The 17,523-nt window shown below is 42.2% G+C and overlaps 1 protein-coding gene across 2 annotated transcripts in view; it reads left to right on the top strand.

The window, feature by feature from the left end:
* ADAM12 (ADAM metallopeptidase domain 12) overlaps nucleotides 1-17,523 on the top strand; it is a 169,155-nt gene that overhangs the window by 34,880 nt on the left and 116,752 nt on the right. For both annotated transcript variants that reach the window (XM_085229126.1, XM_085229125.1), the window contains exon 3: nucleotides 9,713-9,786. In XM_085229126.1, the coding sequence (XP_085085252.1) occupies nucleotides 9,713-9,786 (74 nt within the window). The remainder of the gene's footprint in view (nucleotides 1-9,712; nucleotides 9,787-17,523) is intronic.

The following is a 17,523-nucleotide window of genomic DNA, read 5'->3' as shown; positions in this document are numbered from 1 at the left end:
TTGTGGGCATGTGTTGCAATTGGAGTTGGGGATCCTAGAGGTCTTTGCCAACTGTAATGGTTCTGTGATTCTAAGGTTGCAATAATTACATGTGTAGATGTAGAAAGGAGATGTTCTTAAGGTTTGCTGTTCTGCTCCAGCTCTAGTAAGGGCACCACGGAGGTGTGGGTGGTAAAATGGAGAGCTACTAGATGGGAATATGCATAGAGAGCATGTCAGGACAAAGGGAGCAAGGTGCATAAAACATGATTACAGTGGGAAGCTAGTTGATGTATAGTCTTTGACAGAGCCTGTACTTGACCTTGATTTTTTGAGAAAGTTATAAGACCTTGATGTTGTTATAAAGTAACTATTAAAAGGAGGTCACATCCCCCTTGTTCTTACAGAGAGGAGAAGTTTTACTTTTAAAACTCTGTAGTGGAGCAACCTAATAAACCCAAATCCACACGGCATAGTCCACAAAGAAGGTCACTTACATTTAGAATTGGCAAATATCAACAGCTGTTCATTCACATTATAATTACCCAAATTGCAAAGGACTGTTTGCAACATGTTCTGTTTAGTAACTCGGACTACCCAGACCCACTGCGATTGCTTTCTAGCTGCCAGCCCCATTAAGTTTTGTTTTGTAACAGTTTACTATAGAAAAGACATGTTTGTTTTCTCTGCACAGCCTTCCACAAAGCATTGTTTAAGCAGCACATAATGTATTCCAACAATGAGGTACTTTCTGGTCCCATCTGTTTGATAGCAAAATGAACAGTTGTGATTCCTACGTACAGTGTAAATACTGTATAATGACTATGGGTTTACTTTGAGCAAAGTCCAGGTTATTTCATTCCTCTGCCAGGCTTTAGTCTTTTTTTGAGTTAGGGAAAGACTTCTGATCTTTTCAGGTGCTAAGCCTACCTCTACCAGAACAACCCATTGCTTCCAGGGCTGAAGGTAAAAGTACAGTGGATACCAGCAGGATGGAGTGCCAGAGAATCGTAGCATTGTTTGAGTTGGAAGGGACTTCCAAAGGCCGTGACAGCAGGGTCAGCTGGGTCAGGTGCTCAGAGGCCTGTCTAGCTTGACCTCGGGTGCCTGCAAGGATGGGGCACCACCACCTCTGGGCAACTTGTGCCACTGCATCACCACCCTTATCATAAAAGTCCTGTGGGTCTACCCACCATCCCAATGCTCTGAGTAGAAATTCCTCTGCTCAGTGAAGCTAGGTGAGTACCTGGATGATAACATTTGGTGGCTTCTGATAGCTTTATGGAGATGGTTCTTCAGAGTCTGGGCAAGCCGCACTGCAGGGGCGTCTGGTTGAGATGCACGCAATAAATGAGGGCTGGCTAAGAGCAGATGTGCTTTTTATTTTTGTTTTTATTAGTTGTTCCTAATACAAAATTGAGTTCGCAGTTTGGTGCAGTCATCTCCATTCAGTCAAAAACATATGTTGTTTCCTTTTTCCTTTCTTCCTTCCTCTGTGAATCACGAGCCCAACGAATTGCCTGCTCCCAGATGCCGAGCAGACTCCTTGCAGGTCATCAGGCACGCAGGGAAGTGCAGTAAATACACACTGCATGTTGGCTTGTGTTGGTCTGCATCCATCCTGCTGCAAAGATACAGGAAGGGCTTCAATCCCTTGCCTTGGCTGCTTTGTGCTGCAGCGGGCGTCCTGCTCCCAAACCACATCCTGGAGCAGAGGATAGCGCAGCTCGCACCCCATCGGCTCTTTGAAAGTATTGGCAACACCAGCCCCGTTCTCATAATTCACTGAAGTTTGTTCTCTGAGTTTTGCTTTTAGGAATCTTTGAAAGGTTTTCTTTCTAAGTTTGCCCTGTAAAAAGAGCATCGATTTTGGCCTATTTTTAACCAATATATTTCAGCAGATAATTGGATAACTGCTTTAAAAGCCATCGCTGGCCTATTTGCCCTGCTTGCTTAGATGTAATTTCGTAGAAGGAGAGAAAGCATTTGACTTTTTTTTTTCTAATACATAAAGCTGTGTAGTGCCTGCTAATCCCCACATCACTGGCTATATGCACCTAAATATGTTTTAGTGCAACTTCTGCGCCTGATAATGAAAATATGGTATAAATGTTGAACTCGGCTTTCACGCTTGGCTTTCTACTGACACCAAATAAATTCATAGCATAACAAATCAGCCTCAGAAGATGCAGATTTCAAACTGGTTGTTTTGGATTTGCTCCTGGAATATTTGATCTGTAATGTTATGACATTTTGTATGTGTTTGAGTTAGTCTATTATTTAATTTTAAAAAATGTAAATCAGGAATACTTCGCAAAAGGACTGCAGCTAAACTTTAAGCAAGCTTTCCTTTTCCCAGAGCAGTCATTAACCCTGTATTGCTGCACAGAAACCAGGAAGCTGTGTGTTAGACTTCTGTTGTTTTATTGATTTTGGTCTGGCACAATTAACTTCTCAGTTTCCTTTTTCTTGAGTGTTATTTGCTTGAATTTTTAACTCTGCATTGGAATCCTGGGACACCAGCAATGAGCAGGAATCTGTTAATTTAGAAAGCTCTTCATGTAGGTTTGTAAGAAGTTTGTCAGATGTTGCCAAGTAACTTGAGGCTGACTGTGAGTGCTATAGAGGCAGTGCACCTAAACTTTTTTTTTAATTACTATTTTAACTGAATTTTAATTGGTTTTTGTTTGTGAAAAGAAACTGATTTGTTTTGGGTCATTCCCAAAGTTGTAGTACTGTTCGTGTTCTATGCACATCAAGTGAACTCCGTGGTGAGATCCTCTAGAGAAGCCTGAGAGAATGCTTAGGAATGCCTAGAGAAATAGGCATATGAGGCCTTATCCTGTCCTTGCCTTCACATGAGATTGCTTTTGCTGTGCTTTCTGGTGGCCAGCTGTGCACATGGAGCTGGCTGGCAGTGCAAGAAGCAACAGGAGTCATCGAATCATAGAACAAATGGGTTGGAATGGTCCTCAAAGACCATCTAGAAGGGATGATAAAGTTGGCCTGCCAGCAAGCAACAGGTTGATTTACTCTGCAAGAAAGAAAAAAATAAATAAATTGGAGGGGGGGGAAGGGAAGGTTTTCTTTAGAAATTATGCCTTCCAGATAGAAGGATCTTACATCTGTTTGCATTGCCAGCATGAAAGCGAATAGTACAATCTGTTTTCAAAGAGTAACTATATTTTAATGTTGGGAACAAAGTTGGAGCTCTTCGGTTTTGTGCATTACTGGAGTGGCTCAACCAATTTGTTAAGGGGCTGTGATTCATTGCTGCTCAGTTAAAAATAATCTGCTGCAAACCCCTCTGCTCTCTGTGCTACTACTTATTATATACAGCCACAGGGATACACGCTTGTCATTTGACAGTAAGGAAAGCACAGCTGAGATCACTGCCCTGAGGAACCTGCAAAAGAATATGAATGAAATGTTTAGACTTTTCATGTCTGTGTGAAATATCACTTGCTTTTGGAGGTGTTTACAAGAAACATAGCCTCTTGTGTTCACTTCTAAAGAAAAGCCAAAAGAAAGGAAGAAATCTGTATTGATTTAAAACCAGTGCGTGCAATCTACTGTATTCTTTGCTGTTTGTAATTAGCTTAAATGTATATACTTTGTAGGCAGCTTGCATTGCAGCTTATTGGATTGAATTCCCGTTATCAGGGTAAGATCCCCCAGGTGGCTTTATTTCTTATAGATTTCCCAGCTTTTCCTTCCTTGCATATTACAGATAGTGGAGAAGTAATATCAGCTCCAGCATTTCATCCCTATAAGCATACTTTGCAGCTTGTGGAGGCACAAGGCAGAATATCGGTGTGTGACAAATAATAGACAAAAACATGTTTTCATGCAGTTAGTACAAAGTGGTATAGAATTTATCCCTACTGGAAATAATGTACTCTTTCCTTGGTTATGAAATTTCTAATTCCTGATGTTAGCTATTCAGATACAAGTAAAGGCATCTAGATGTGTGCTATCTGATGCCTGTCAAATGTCCATCATTTCCAGAGGTATGCCTAAGAAATAACATAAACTTATGACCCTCACTTTTTGTTTGTGTGTGTGTATGTGTTGGAATTTATCTTTTCAGAAACATAGAGGATAAAATAAACGTGATCGTATTCTTGTATTAAATCTTGGTGCCTTTTGCACAGGTTAAAGCTCTCTGAATTAAACAAATATCTTCATTTTTTCTCTATGTAGAGTACTTGAGCTATCACATCATCTACTCTCACATGACGTGTGTCAAATGCAACAGTCTCCACTGGCAATCTTTGGCCAATAGGCAATATCTGCATGAATGAGCAGTGTAGTTAGCTTAAGTCTAAATACATACTGAAGGCTCAGAAGTGCATTCAGTTTTTCTCTGCCCTTTGAAGATGTCTCTTCACTATTCATCTGTTTTCATAAACAAATGCTGCTTCACTTCTGCATCCTTGTATAACTGCCTGTGGTAGCTGCCTTGTGTAACACTGTGTTAAACCACCATCCATAACAACATTCATGGCACAGCCAGGCTGCTTTGGTGGGAGCTGGTCAGAACAAATCATGCTCACCTCTTGCATCTTTAAAAGGCCTGGAGCATCTCCGGTATAAGGAAAGGCCAAGTAACCTGGTTCAACCTGGAGAAGATTGAGAGGGGATCCAATGAATGTTTATAAATATCTAAAGAGAGGAGGGAGGCAAATGGATGAAGCCAGGCTCTTCTCAATGGTGTGTGGCTATAGGACAAGGAGCAATGGCCTAAAACTGGAACATAGGAAGTTCTGTACTAACATGCAGAAGTACTTCTTTATGGCAAGGGAGATGGAGCACTGGAAAAGGTTGCTCAGAGAGATTGTGGAGTCTCTTTCCATGGAAATATTCTGCAGCCTGTGTGACCTGTCGTAGGGAACTGCTTTGGCAGGGGGATTGGACTCGATGGTTTCTTGAGGTCCCTTCCGACTCCTGCAATCCTGTGATTCTGTGAAAAGTTAGAAGGCATTCCCTTCCAACCTTGCGCATTTCAACCCATTTCAGTCTAGGAATGTCCCACCAGTGAGGAGTTGGGACAGTTCATGCAAACTGTCACCTGACACATGACATGGGTCGGGCTATGGATGTTGGTCAACTTAATGGCACATGAAAAGTTGTCCCTGTTGTGAGGTTGGCTTTAGCATAGTAAGCAGCAGTCTGGAGGGAGTGGAAACCACCTTGCTGGATTAAACAAATCCACCTGTTTCAATCTACCATGTAAAGACATTATTTAAAGCTTTATTTGAAACCAGAGAAACAAAATAATCCCTTTTAGTTCTATTTCTTATGCTGATCCCTATTCTCAAATACTGGATTTGGACATCTGAGACAGCTGAAAATGCATCTGTCTTTCCAAATGAATTAATGCTTCTACTTTGAGTTCATTTACATACTTTGTCTTTTCTTTAGGTATTTCTTTTTATTTCTATCATTTGGTTGCTAGAATATTTTTTTCTTCAGTGTTGTATGTACTAGTTGAACTCGCATATCTTAATCTAGTGAAAACTCATTATAGAGAGGAAGGTGTAAAATCATATGCACTACAATTGTCCACTTCATCAGTTTTCTCTCTCTGCAGATGTAATGAGAAATGACTCAAAATATTCTATCTCCATCTCAACAGTCAGTGTCAAGGGAAAAGCTAACAGCACTGCAGCATGATTGCAGTGCGTGCCAAATCCACAGCCCAAAGGAAGAGATGATCCAGCAGTGATTAAGACTTTTTCCTAGATTAATGTGCAGAAAAATATGCTCAGCGACAACTACTTTGAATTGAAATTCCAGAATGGGCATCCCACCAAGGTGAACAAATGTACTCCAAGACCATTGCTACTGGTCTTTCAGGCATAAAAATTGAAAAATTTTTTGGTGGTTATTATATCAACATTATTAGAAATCCATGAAAGCATTAAAAGCTCAAGACCTGCTGCTGAGATTCTGGGTTGATATTCATACTGATGCGATAAAACCTGAACAGCTAAGGAAAAAACTTTATTGCTGTTTTTGAGCTACTGTTCCTGTAACGCTGTGATGCCCTCACCAGAGGGAAAGTGCTTATCTTCTCACCAGTGTGTTTAGGCAGCATACCTTTAAAATATAGAACAATAGAATATCCTGAATTAGAAGAGACCCATAGGGATCACCGAGTCCAACTCCCAGCTCTACAGCAGTTTACATAGTAAGCAGAGAAAGACAAGAGGGTGAAAACTTGTCCATTTTGTAGAGGCATGTTGGAAGAAAGTGGCAGAAAGGGTAAGCTAAGTGCAAAATAATCCAGGGTGCAGCAATTCTACTCAGCTGGAAGTTGGCTGCTCCCACAGTGGAGTGTAGGTGCCCCAGCAGGACATTCTGGTAGAGCTGGATTGGGACACCATCACCAGGTGTCCCCAGAACATCCCTTCTCTTCCTTTTCTAATTGAAGATTTAGAGATGGATGTGAATTGAAGAGGGGTGGGAGCACTTAAAAGTACTTAAAAGCATGTGTTAATTAAACTACCTTCGCTTGCGTGTATTGATTTGTTTCTGTTGTGAAACAACAAGCAAACAGCTCTGATTCAAAACAGGCTACAGCCTCATCAGACTTCAGTTGTCCAAGAAAGCATTTATCTTGTGCTTTATCAGAGAGAGCTCTTGCTTGGCGTTAGCTAAAAGTGCATCACATTGCATCATTAATTTATTTCAGCACATTGAGTAAACATCACTTAATGGCAATTGAAATCAACGTCCCTTAGTAAGGAGCACATTAATCAGGGAAGTACCTTTATTTCTCCACTGATAAAATTTGGTGAGGACTGTGAAAGAAAATGCTCTAAATAAGAGGGGAAAATGACCAAAAGTATTACTTCGATCATCCTGAAGTCAGTTCTGCTTCTTAGGATATCAAGGAACAGTTTGTGTGCACTGATGAAATATGCCACCAAATACGTATCACCAACGGGGCAGGAGCAAGAAAAGAACTAGAAAACACAAATCTGTAGGGAAATAAAGGTCAAAACATTTCTGACTATCTGTTATCATGTCAATATGATATTTTTTACAGTGTTAACTGTAAGGGTGTAAAGGGTCTAATAAGGTTAATTTTAATTCACTTTTTCCCCACTGGATGATTTCAGAGCAATCAGATGTAGGGTAAATTTTGGTATCGACACAGAAGTTGTTTTCTGTGATTCTCAAGGAAGTCATAATAAGTGGTTCTTGATAAAAGGTTCTAAGCCGAAGAGTGTATGCTCACAGTATGCTTTTATTCATTATTTTAAACAGAAGATATAAAATAGCTTTTGAATATCAGTGTTTACAGTAATTCCCATTTCATCGGTTTTGAAAATACTGATTATAAGGAGAGGGTACTACGATGCCTCATGCGACTGGAAATGAGTTTTTAAGGTCCAGCAGCAAAAGTGGGCAAGTAGTTCACCAATGCTGAAAAGAAAAAGGTAAAACAAAGATATTCATTCATTTCATTTCACAAAGGTATACCTTAGCAAGGCAAAAAATACCCTTTCTTGGATGATCATTTTTCTTTCACATTAGGAATGTATCATTTTAACACCATTTTTGTGTTTCCAAATGCCACCAGAGCCGTCTGTATTTTTTGCTGCATTTATGCTTATGACTACCAGACAGAATTGGAAAACATACAGTTTCATCTCTTCCCAGGGGGGAAAAGAGAAAATGAGCCATTTGCTTGAACATTATTTCTATGAGAAAAAAGGGATCCAAACCTGGGTCTCACGCAAAGCAGTCCAGCATCCCAACCAGGGGCATTGTGCTGAAGTGTCAGCTTCAGGAATTCTCCAGGAGATAGTTTTTGTCCTGTAACAGGCTGCCTTATTCTGCAGCTCCTTTCTAACTTTACAACTCGGTAACATCAATCAACTGTCAGTGAGTACCACTGAGAATTCATGAATAAACATGGTTATCGTTTACATGCTAACAGGGGGCCTTCAACTGAAAGGAACCCACTTGCGCTCCTGCAATATCTTCATTATTTACTGTGTATTAATTGTATCCTACTCTCTCAAAACTCAATAGTGTGTATATCTTACAAGGTTTGGAACCAATGCACTAATATTAAAGTGTTAATCGACATTGCCTCTAAATATTCATGCCAGTTAATGACTCCCATGCGTTCGCTGCATGCCAAGCATCATCTGAAGCTTTTATTTAACATTCTAGTAGGATCTCATTGCTGCAAAGTTTACGGAGACACAGAATTTCAGTATTGTCTCTGTTTTGTGTGAGAGATGGTATTTCAGTCACAATCTGCGCTTAGGAGCGGTCGGGCATTGGCACAGCTGCCCAGGGATGGTGGGGTCACTGTCCCTGGAGGTGTTCTAGAGCCATGGGGATGTGGCACTGAGGGGTATGGTGGGGGTAGGCTGGGGTTGGGCTTGGGCTTGGAGGTCTCAGAGGTCTCCTCCAACCTTAATGATTCTGTGATTCTATGACTAATAACGCTTGAGAGCACAAGGGAGTTGTCAGCTATTTTTTATCGTAAAAAAATTTACCATTTTGTTTAGTCTGTGATAGTCCCCTCATAATTTCACTTTTTAATAAACATTTACAGTTTTTCAAACCGCTTTCAAACCCTGGCACTGCATGTGCGGGTGCTCCAGCAGCTGCACAGCCAGGGCTCCATCACGGCACCGCTGCAGCAATCGCAGATTCCAACCTATTTCTCAATAAATCAACTAAACACAATCCCCCTACAGATTAGACAGTCTTAGTTCTGCAACTGGCTGGCATAAATATTCAGAAAAGCGTACTGAGCTTGCAGAGGAACAACTGATTTATTGAGCTACTGCAGAATTTCAAACCAAGGAAATACTGTCTTGCAATCTAGTAAGTTTGTTTAATGAAATGTAAGTTAAGTGTAAACAGTCTTAACATGTATGGGAGTGCAAACTTTTGGATTAAGGGTAACACATATGGTAAACTGTGCCTTCTTGTTTGGTGCATGAAGGGCCCATGTAGGTGCATGGAGGGTTGGCCCCTCTGTCCCAGAAGAAGTGAATCCACCTTCAGACACTGGAGATGAAAAACAACTTGTTTGACGGTCAGAATGCAGTGATATGAAGACTGCACATGGTCATATTGGGGCTGGAAATGCAATCCAGATGTCCTGACCCTGGGATTTGCATGTGCTCTGCTGCTGATGGCTTGTTTAGATCATTCCCTTGCATATCGTGTACATGCAATTACCTTGTGTGTTGTCCTCACAGTGATCCTGAATAATACTTTTAGCCATATTTCTGAATGCTCCAACACCAATTCTTTTAGTTTTTACAAAATACGAATTATTCTTTCTGAAAAAGTTATGCAACACGAATTAAAATATGTAGGTGTTCGCAGGGAGCAAGGAATTCAGTACGACTGTGCTTGTTGTTTGGTTTCCAGGAGGGTCTCAGATCTGCGTCGCTTGTGGGGCTGTGCACACAAGTATGTGACATACTGAGGAGGTGTGAGAGCCACCAGCTCCCAGCCTGGTCACTTAAACCAGAGATGGGCAGGTGAAGTGCAAATCTGATCACCTCTGCCTTACTTTACAAAGGGTTACAGAAAGATTGAGCATTACTAAGAGTTTATATCAGTATTTAATCTCAGTGTGCTGTTATATGAAGAGGAAAAAAAGAGAGAATTCCCAACTGTATCAGATAGCTTGTGGAAATAGAGATGGGATCTGGGTTTGGGCTCAGCCAGCTCTGTTTTCTTCTTGCAGAACCACCCGTCCCTGCTGCAGTTGGTGGTACAAGCTGAAGGGCAACGTCTGGTCATCCACCTGGAGAGGAACGAGTGAGTACTTCTGATGCATGTTCATTTTGTATTGGTATTTCTAGAGAGGCAATGCTTACACTGATGTTTTAAAACCAATCCCCAGCCAAGTTTGTTCCTTGTCCCTAAGCTGAATGTTTTGCAGTTTGGGTTGTGTGCATTTGCATTCTGCTTAGAAAGCATGAACTGGTATGTGTGATTGCATTTAAGTGGGGCTGAAAACAAAATGCTGCCTCTCTGCGTTTTCTTTTTGATCATTGTTCTTATTTTGCTTGGATTTGCCCCCCTTTCCTGCAGTAGTAGGGCATTTTATTTACATTAATGTAAATCCTACAACCTTTAGAATGTTTTGGAGAACTCAACCCTCCTGGTGCTTCATGTGACCATGGTCACCTCCATGCAAAACCATGGTTGTCTGCTTGGAAGCATGAGCCAAGTGATGAGGCTTAACCTCTGCTGGACCATTAGGTGGGAGCTCTGGATTTGTTGGCAAGGGGTTGTGGTGGGATGGTTGCACTGCTCATGAAGCTCACAATCACAGTTGAGCCTGAACACTTCTTGGTGGGCTGTAAATACTGCATCTTCTTCCACGTGCTCTTAACAACTTCTGCTTGTGTCTTGAAGCTCTCAGAGGTAGATTCTGGGGGATGCTGCAGAGAGGGTCTAGTGGTACAGAACCATGCAGAAATGAAGCCACTTCTCTTTGGAAGTACATGAGAAGCAGAACTAAAGTCACTGAACTCTTTGTTTACCATCTCAGTCCCTCAAGAGTACGTTGTGGGAATCCAGATCAGGAGAGCTACATGCAACTCAACAATGAAATATCAAAGATTATTCGTGACGTAGGGAAAATTTATCCCAAAATGTTAGTAAGGATCAACGTGTTCAGGAGGTTTTCCTCCTGGTGATGTTAAAGCAGCGGAGGTGTTTTCTTACTATAGTAGAAAGACCAAAGATTTAAGAGGCTCAGCTTTAGATGTCATGGAGGAGGAAACTTGCATGTGAAAGCAAATGTAAATGCACTGCCTTGGGCTGTTGACTGCCATCCTCACTGCAAAATGGTGGGGCACCTCTCCAGAGTATTGACACAATGCAGAATGCTTTTTATTTCCAGACATTTGGAGAAACTCTAAGATTACCCAGCAGGGATAAAATGAAGTTCACTTTATTATTCAACATTAGGACCAAAGTATGAGCTTTCTGAACGTTATTTTCAATATTTCTTTGTTGTTCATTTCCTATTCTTGAAGGGAGCGTAGATCCCCAATGCATAAATTGCCCTGCTTCAGCAACTAAAAGAGGATTTAATTCATTTAGTAAACAGGGATTTAACTTCATATTCTCTTAATCTTTGTCAAAGGGTGTGCCTTCCTTTAGGAATGTGAAGTATGTAGCAATTGAGGAAACTATTTGCATTCCATGTCAGCGATTAAAAGAACATAAAATTTTTAATATGGGCCTTGCTGAACACACCAAATTCTCTTGTACCTATAATAAATCAGATTTAGAAAATTGTAACATGCAATCTCCATCTCTTTTGAAAGTAGAGGATGACAGGACTGTAAATTAGCTCTTACAAACATCTGTTAGACTAATCAGATTTGGAGATTTCTGAGCTCTACTTCTTAAGAAATACAATATTTCTCAATGGTTATTTTCTAGTTTACCTATCTCTGTGATGGGATGCCCCCCAGAAGGCTTGTGTTCTAAAGGAACTCTGTATGGTGATGCCAACACGAGGTTCAACATGCTATTTTAAGACCCTGAAGTTAGCCTTGCTTGTGTTTGGGGTTTGCAGCATACAAGACAGCTTACAGATCCCAAACCACAGAAGCTGGTATGGCTTTGCAGAATCATTATTCCCTTTTCTTCAGTTAGTATTACCAATCCTTGTTTTCAAGACAAATAATGGGCCGAGCACTGCAAAGCAAGGCAGGAGCTGCTGTGCTGCAACCTGCTCCAACTTCCTGACACTGGCACGAGCCATGCAGCTCAAATATCTCGAAAGCCACGATGATGAGCACTGGAGCAGCCACTGCTTTAAGTGCAAGTAGTGTGCTAAACGCAAACATATTTTCTTGAGTAGTTAATGACAATGCATACGAAGTTCTGAGGCGTGTGCTGTTGTTTTACTGTAGTTTCATGTAAAGCATGTTATTCCTTGGAGGGTGGTAGGGGTGGAGGTGGATGAGACCCCTAAATTACATTATTTCTGCATTGGATCATGCAAAAAAAAAACAAAAACAAAAACAACAACAAAAAAAAAAACCCACAACAACAAAAAACTAGATATGATTTTACATACTTAGTGGAAACAGCTGCTTTGAGTAGCCTTGACATTAAAATCCATTTATTGAAAACCTTAGAGATTTTCCAAACCTTCAGTTATATTTCAAAACATGATTCAGATGTATTAGGCAACCCCAATTGAAGACTGATGTGTTAAACCATCTGTTATCTATGGAAATATTTAATGTCAATTTGGTGTTTTTCTGATTTTTAGACTCAGCAAGATGTGTTCATAGTTTGTTCTGGGAGGTTTGCTAGTGCCTAACTTCACAGCTTAAGGTTTGAAATCCTCTCAATGTTTTCCAGCTGTTAAGTTTACTTTTGCATTTATTCATTAAATAATCCAATGATTAATGTTCAGGCACTGCACATTTGTAATTGCAAAACCTAAATTATTTGCTTTGAATTAAGCTTGTCAATCGTAGAAAACCGACCAGCAAGGTTATGTTGCAAGCACATTTCTTACCATGATTTATTTGCAAAATATAATTGCACTCTTGAGAACCTTGAGCTCTGTAGTACCTTAACTGTTTTAGAAACACTTGTCTTATGGAGAGATTTCCAGAATCAGCAAGTCATCTATCAGCTGCAAAGCAAACCAGCCCTAGCAGCAGCTGGCTGATTGGTGTGCAAAGCAGCCGTGATACCGACGCGCCTCTGTGGTGCAGGGCAGGGGGATATCTGCTCAGAGCAATTCCTTTCAGGTTAGTGGCAGCATATGGGCCTTAGAAGAAAGTTGTCCTAATAGCGTGTAAGTGAAACGAAGCCCCCATAAGATTAAATCTGAGTTGGAGAGGAGAACAGCACGCGACTGCTGGCTGCTCTTCTGCAACTGGAAACGTTTTGCACTGTCAGAAGTGGGTCTGCTTGCAGCAAAGCACTTAAGTGTGCTTTTAACTTTAAACATATGAGTAATCCAGGTAAAGTCAGCGGAATTACTGATTTTCAAAATTAATTTCACGCTTTAATGATTTGCTGACAAAGGTCATAGTTATGGATGTCAAAGGAATATAACTTTGAACAGATGTTAGTGAGCTCTTCCAGAGCCACGTAGACTTGCCTGAAGGGCAAGGAGGAAAAGCTGAGATATGCAGAGGGTGCGTGAGAGGCAGTATGGAGGTGGGATGGGTTGGCTCAGGGATGTCTGTAGCAGTGCATCCTTCAGTGCATCCTGGTTCCTCCTTGTGAGAGGCAGCAGTGGGGCGAGGGCTGGGCTGGTGCTGTCAGAGCCCAGGGAATACCCAGGTGGAACCCAAGGTATTTTTGCTCACAGTGCTAAGATGAGCTGTCTCCAAGCAGGCCGTCGTGTTCAGAAATGGTTGCATTCCCTTTTGATTTAAAAAAGAAAGAAAAAGAGAGGGGAAAAAATATTCTCTCTTTTCTTCCTGCCTGACCTTTCTGAATAAGAACGCTGACTGGCATGCAAGTGACATTCTAGCTTCATTAATTTAGCTGGAAAACAACCCATTTCTATTGCCAAAGAAAATAGCTGACAAAATCTGTTAATGAATTGATTTGCTTATATACAATCAATGGCTACAAGTACGGATAGAGGAAACAAAGCTAAACAAACATAACTAGAGAAGTAGGACCTCTCACAGTGTACTGTCCGTGCTGTAACTTAGCCAAAAAACACTGACCCCTGACTGTGTTATCTGCAGACATGGGGCCAGCAGTGTACTGCAGCACTTCAGTGCCTGCTGACAGTTGAGGATTCTTATTAATTGACAAAAATGTCAATTAATGCTTCTTTAATGGCAGTATCAATTTTTCCTTTACATCCCAGCAACAGCTTTCTCCACATCAAAATGCAGAGATTCAGGCACTGCAGCTCTGGTGACGTTGGCATTGAGCTGTGTCACTAAGGGACAGGCATTTGGTATAGCTTTGTGGTGTAAGGACGGCATAACAATGGCACTGAAATGTTGAGATTTGCTCAGTTTTGAGCAGTGGCACAGGCTGGTTTCTGCAGTGGGAATCAGCACTGTGTGGTTGGGGTGACCTTTTGTATGGTTTTTGAGCTGTACGTTACAGTGAAAGGGTTCAGAACCACCAGGGGAGAAATTATTGTTTTCTTGAGTTGTTTTTCCTCTCCTTATACAAATATACCAAAAGAAAGGAAAACAAGAGATGTTTATATACTGATACAATATGCTGGAAGTAGAGAGAATGGAACTTGTATTCTTTGTTGTGTTTGAATGTCATCATCTCCGACATGACCAGCTTCTCTACACATCCCAGAAAACAGTGGGCAGTGGGAATCACCCCTCCTTCTCAGATGGAAAATTGAGGTGCAAGAAGTTCAACATTTATCACAGAATTACACAGCTTGTTTGGACAGCATGCAGAAAGCAAGTCTGATGAGTAGGGCAGCTTCCTCTGTACATTTGCTTTCCTGACAATGGTAGTTTTCCAAGGCTGCATCAGTTGACAGCTTTGAATCACGCTAACACAAGGTTCTGCTTGTTCAGTGTCTGTCACTCAGAGGAACCTTAGATCTGCACCTTCCAATTAAATATATAACAATAATAGGGAGGAAAACACCCTTGCTGGTGCCAAAAAAAATTAATAAGAGTGCCTGTTTTAAATTTCGTTCCCTAGATAGCAGCAGTAGAATGTGATATTTTCAGAACTGTTTTAATCTCCTCATGTACTGGAGCGTGTGAGGATTTCAGCATTTTGTTCCAGCACTGCTCAACAGAGGCTGGGGTGGAAAGCTGGCGGGCAGAGGGCAGCAGGACCCGTGCTGCCTGCTGGAGGCGGCTCCATTGCAATGGTACTGGGAACACAGGCAGAGTGTAATCATCTGTGACGGCAAAATAAATAATTAGGGAGGAGACGAGAGAAAGCAGCTTTCTAAAAAGCCTGCCATTTCCCTCTGATGGTCATCAGCCAGCCCATGTGGCACACTTTGTCCATTGCTGCCCGTGGAGCAATGGCCAATGCCAAGTTGCCTTGCCGGCTGGCAGGAAAAACAGGGCTGTGTCCAGCTGGATCCAGGCTTTGCTCACAGAGCTCCTGGTGTTCCTCACACGGTTTTACTATCTGCTGCTCAGGCAGGTTTCACACCGCTTTTGTTTCCTGGGTTTCTGTATTTGTTTCTAACAAGAGTAAGCAACGTGTCAATAGCGCGAAGAGCAGATAGTTGCATTCTGCTGAGCAGCATCACATGGCCCATCAGTACCCAGGATGTCTGGTCTTCTTTACACAACATGTGCAGTGAAAACCAAGACGATTCTCCCTTTTTCCAGAAACATTTTTAAATATGTTGCCTCAGAAAGACAGGGAGGACTGGGGGTTGGAGGTGGGTGATCTTTGAGGTCCCTTCCAATGTAAGCCGTGCCATGAGTCTATGATTTTATGACTGTAAGTGGGTTTTCAAGTCAAAATTGAGGCTGAACCTCCTCATGTTGAATTTTCTATTAGACATTTTTACTTTGATGCTCAGTCCCAGGGATCCAATGCCTTTGGATAAGCACAGGTATGTGACAGTATGTCTAATGTCTCAATAATTGGTTTTATTTTTGCATCTGGTGGCATTTTGCTGGCACACACTCAGTTCCTAGGATCTCAGCTTCTCCTGAAGGCTTTGCAGAGAGAAAGAAATAGTGTTTCTTTGCAAAATTTTATAGGGAAAGGTGCCAGCTACTTAATTCACTTGAAGTGTTCCCTGTTTCATGTATTTATTTTTAGAGGTTTAGTAAACACAGAGTACACTGCAGTACTTCAGATGGATTCTTGGTGATTTCATGTTGCATATAGAAATGAAGCGATCAAAGGGAACAATTCAGATTTGGGCTTCCCGGACTTCGATTGATCTCCAGTCTGTCCCAGCACTCTCTGCAGACCCGTGGGGTAACTTGCAGGGATTGTTTCTAGAAGCATTGATAGCTGGTCTCCATGTCTGTGTGGTTGCAGGAGTCCTTGAACGTGTCCTTCCAGACTCTGCATCACCGTCACTGATTTCTCACCTGTTTGTGTTGCAGTCCTTGTAGGCAGCCATCCCATCCCTGTGTTTGCCCTCCAGGTGTTAGCTGGTTGGTGGAGGAGACAGAATGGAGTTGCTAGAAGGAGAGGATGAGCCATGTCCTGGCTGTGCATGTCCACCTCAGTGCAAACTGGGAAAAAAATCAGCATGGTAAAAAAAGTGCAAGTATTGGAGGGACTTCTTAGCATCCTCTTTTTTTGTGATAATTAAGGCTCATATCATGGAGTCAAAGAATCACCAAGCTTGGAAAGACCTACAAGATCATCCAGTCCAACCGTCCACCTATCACCAATAGTTCTCACTACAGCATGTCCCTCAACACAACGTCTGAATGTTCCTTGAACACCTCCCGGACTTTGGTGACTCCAAATTTCCACCAACAGGACATGACAGAATTCAGCTTTCTGAGCTTTCCCTTTCTGCCCAGGGTGTAGGGGCAGGTGCTGGCAGGCACATGCCTCGCCATAAAGATATTTGAGTCCTCACTTCTCACCAACTACAAGGAAACAGGAGGGCTGGTGGGGAGGAGAACTGAGTGCCCCACGTTGGCAGGAGCAGAGTGCTGTGGGGATGCTTGCTGGGGCAGCTCTGGCTCAGCCCCACTGATGTCATGGTTCTGTGGCACTTTCAGAGCGATGCCGGTGAGTCAGGCTGCAGGCATGTCTGCAGGGCCTCTGCACCGCCTGGCTTTCCTCTTTGTGAAAATAGAAGAGAGAGATTGGAGAAAAAAAAAAAATGAGGGGGAAAAAAAAAAAAAAAGAGGAAGAAAAGGGAGAGAAAGAAAGGAAAAACCCAGACGCGAGGTATTTAAGGACAAGAATCTCCTGCATGGGGCTGGATTCAGAGAAGCAGATACTTTCCTGGACGTGAAAGCCCAGGCTCTTTCCAGAAAATGTCAGTTCCTGTCCAAGTGACAGCGCAGTTTCTCGGGGCGGCAGAGGACGGCCGAAAGCACGGCGGGGAACAGGCCCAGCTCAGAGCTGTGGGCAGCAGCAGGACATGCAGCCCTGGCACTGCGTTGCGTCCTCTGAGCTGCGAGGGGTCACCCATCCACATTCTGTAGGTGAAAAACGGTGTGCAAACACTGAGTACGGCTGTATCGGCCAAGAGGGATGATTCAAAAAGCAGAGCCTATATGAAGAGTCATACTGTGGAGGAAATACATATATGGAAACATGAGCTTGGCAATAGGAGGCTTTTTTCCCCCCCCTCCCTCTTTGATGTCTAGCCTCAATAATCCAGACAGATTCCTTCAAAATTTGCTCCAACTTATTTCTGCGCTTTTATCTTACTACCTGCTACTTGCTCGTTGAAGGAGCTGTGAAAAAATTTTGCATACCTGGCTGTGTGTAGAACTGTGCTTTTTGCATGAATAAGGTAACTTGAGTCCACTGCAGCTCTCCCCCTAAATGCGACTGCACTTGGCAATTCACACTTCCCGAGTCCTCTGGGGATGAGAGCAGAGCCTGCCTGTTCCTCCA

Source organism: Meleagris gallopavo, chromosome 8 (assembly GCF_905368555.1).
Source record: "Meleagris gallopavo chromosome 8, MGAL_WU_HG_1.1, whole genome shotgun sequence".
NCBI lineage: Eukaryota > Metazoa > Chordata > Aves > Galliformes > Phasianidae > Meleagris > Meleagris gallopavo.
The sequence above is the reverse complement of the archived record's forward strand: the minus strand, read 5'-3'. Positions and strand labels throughout refer to the sequence as shown.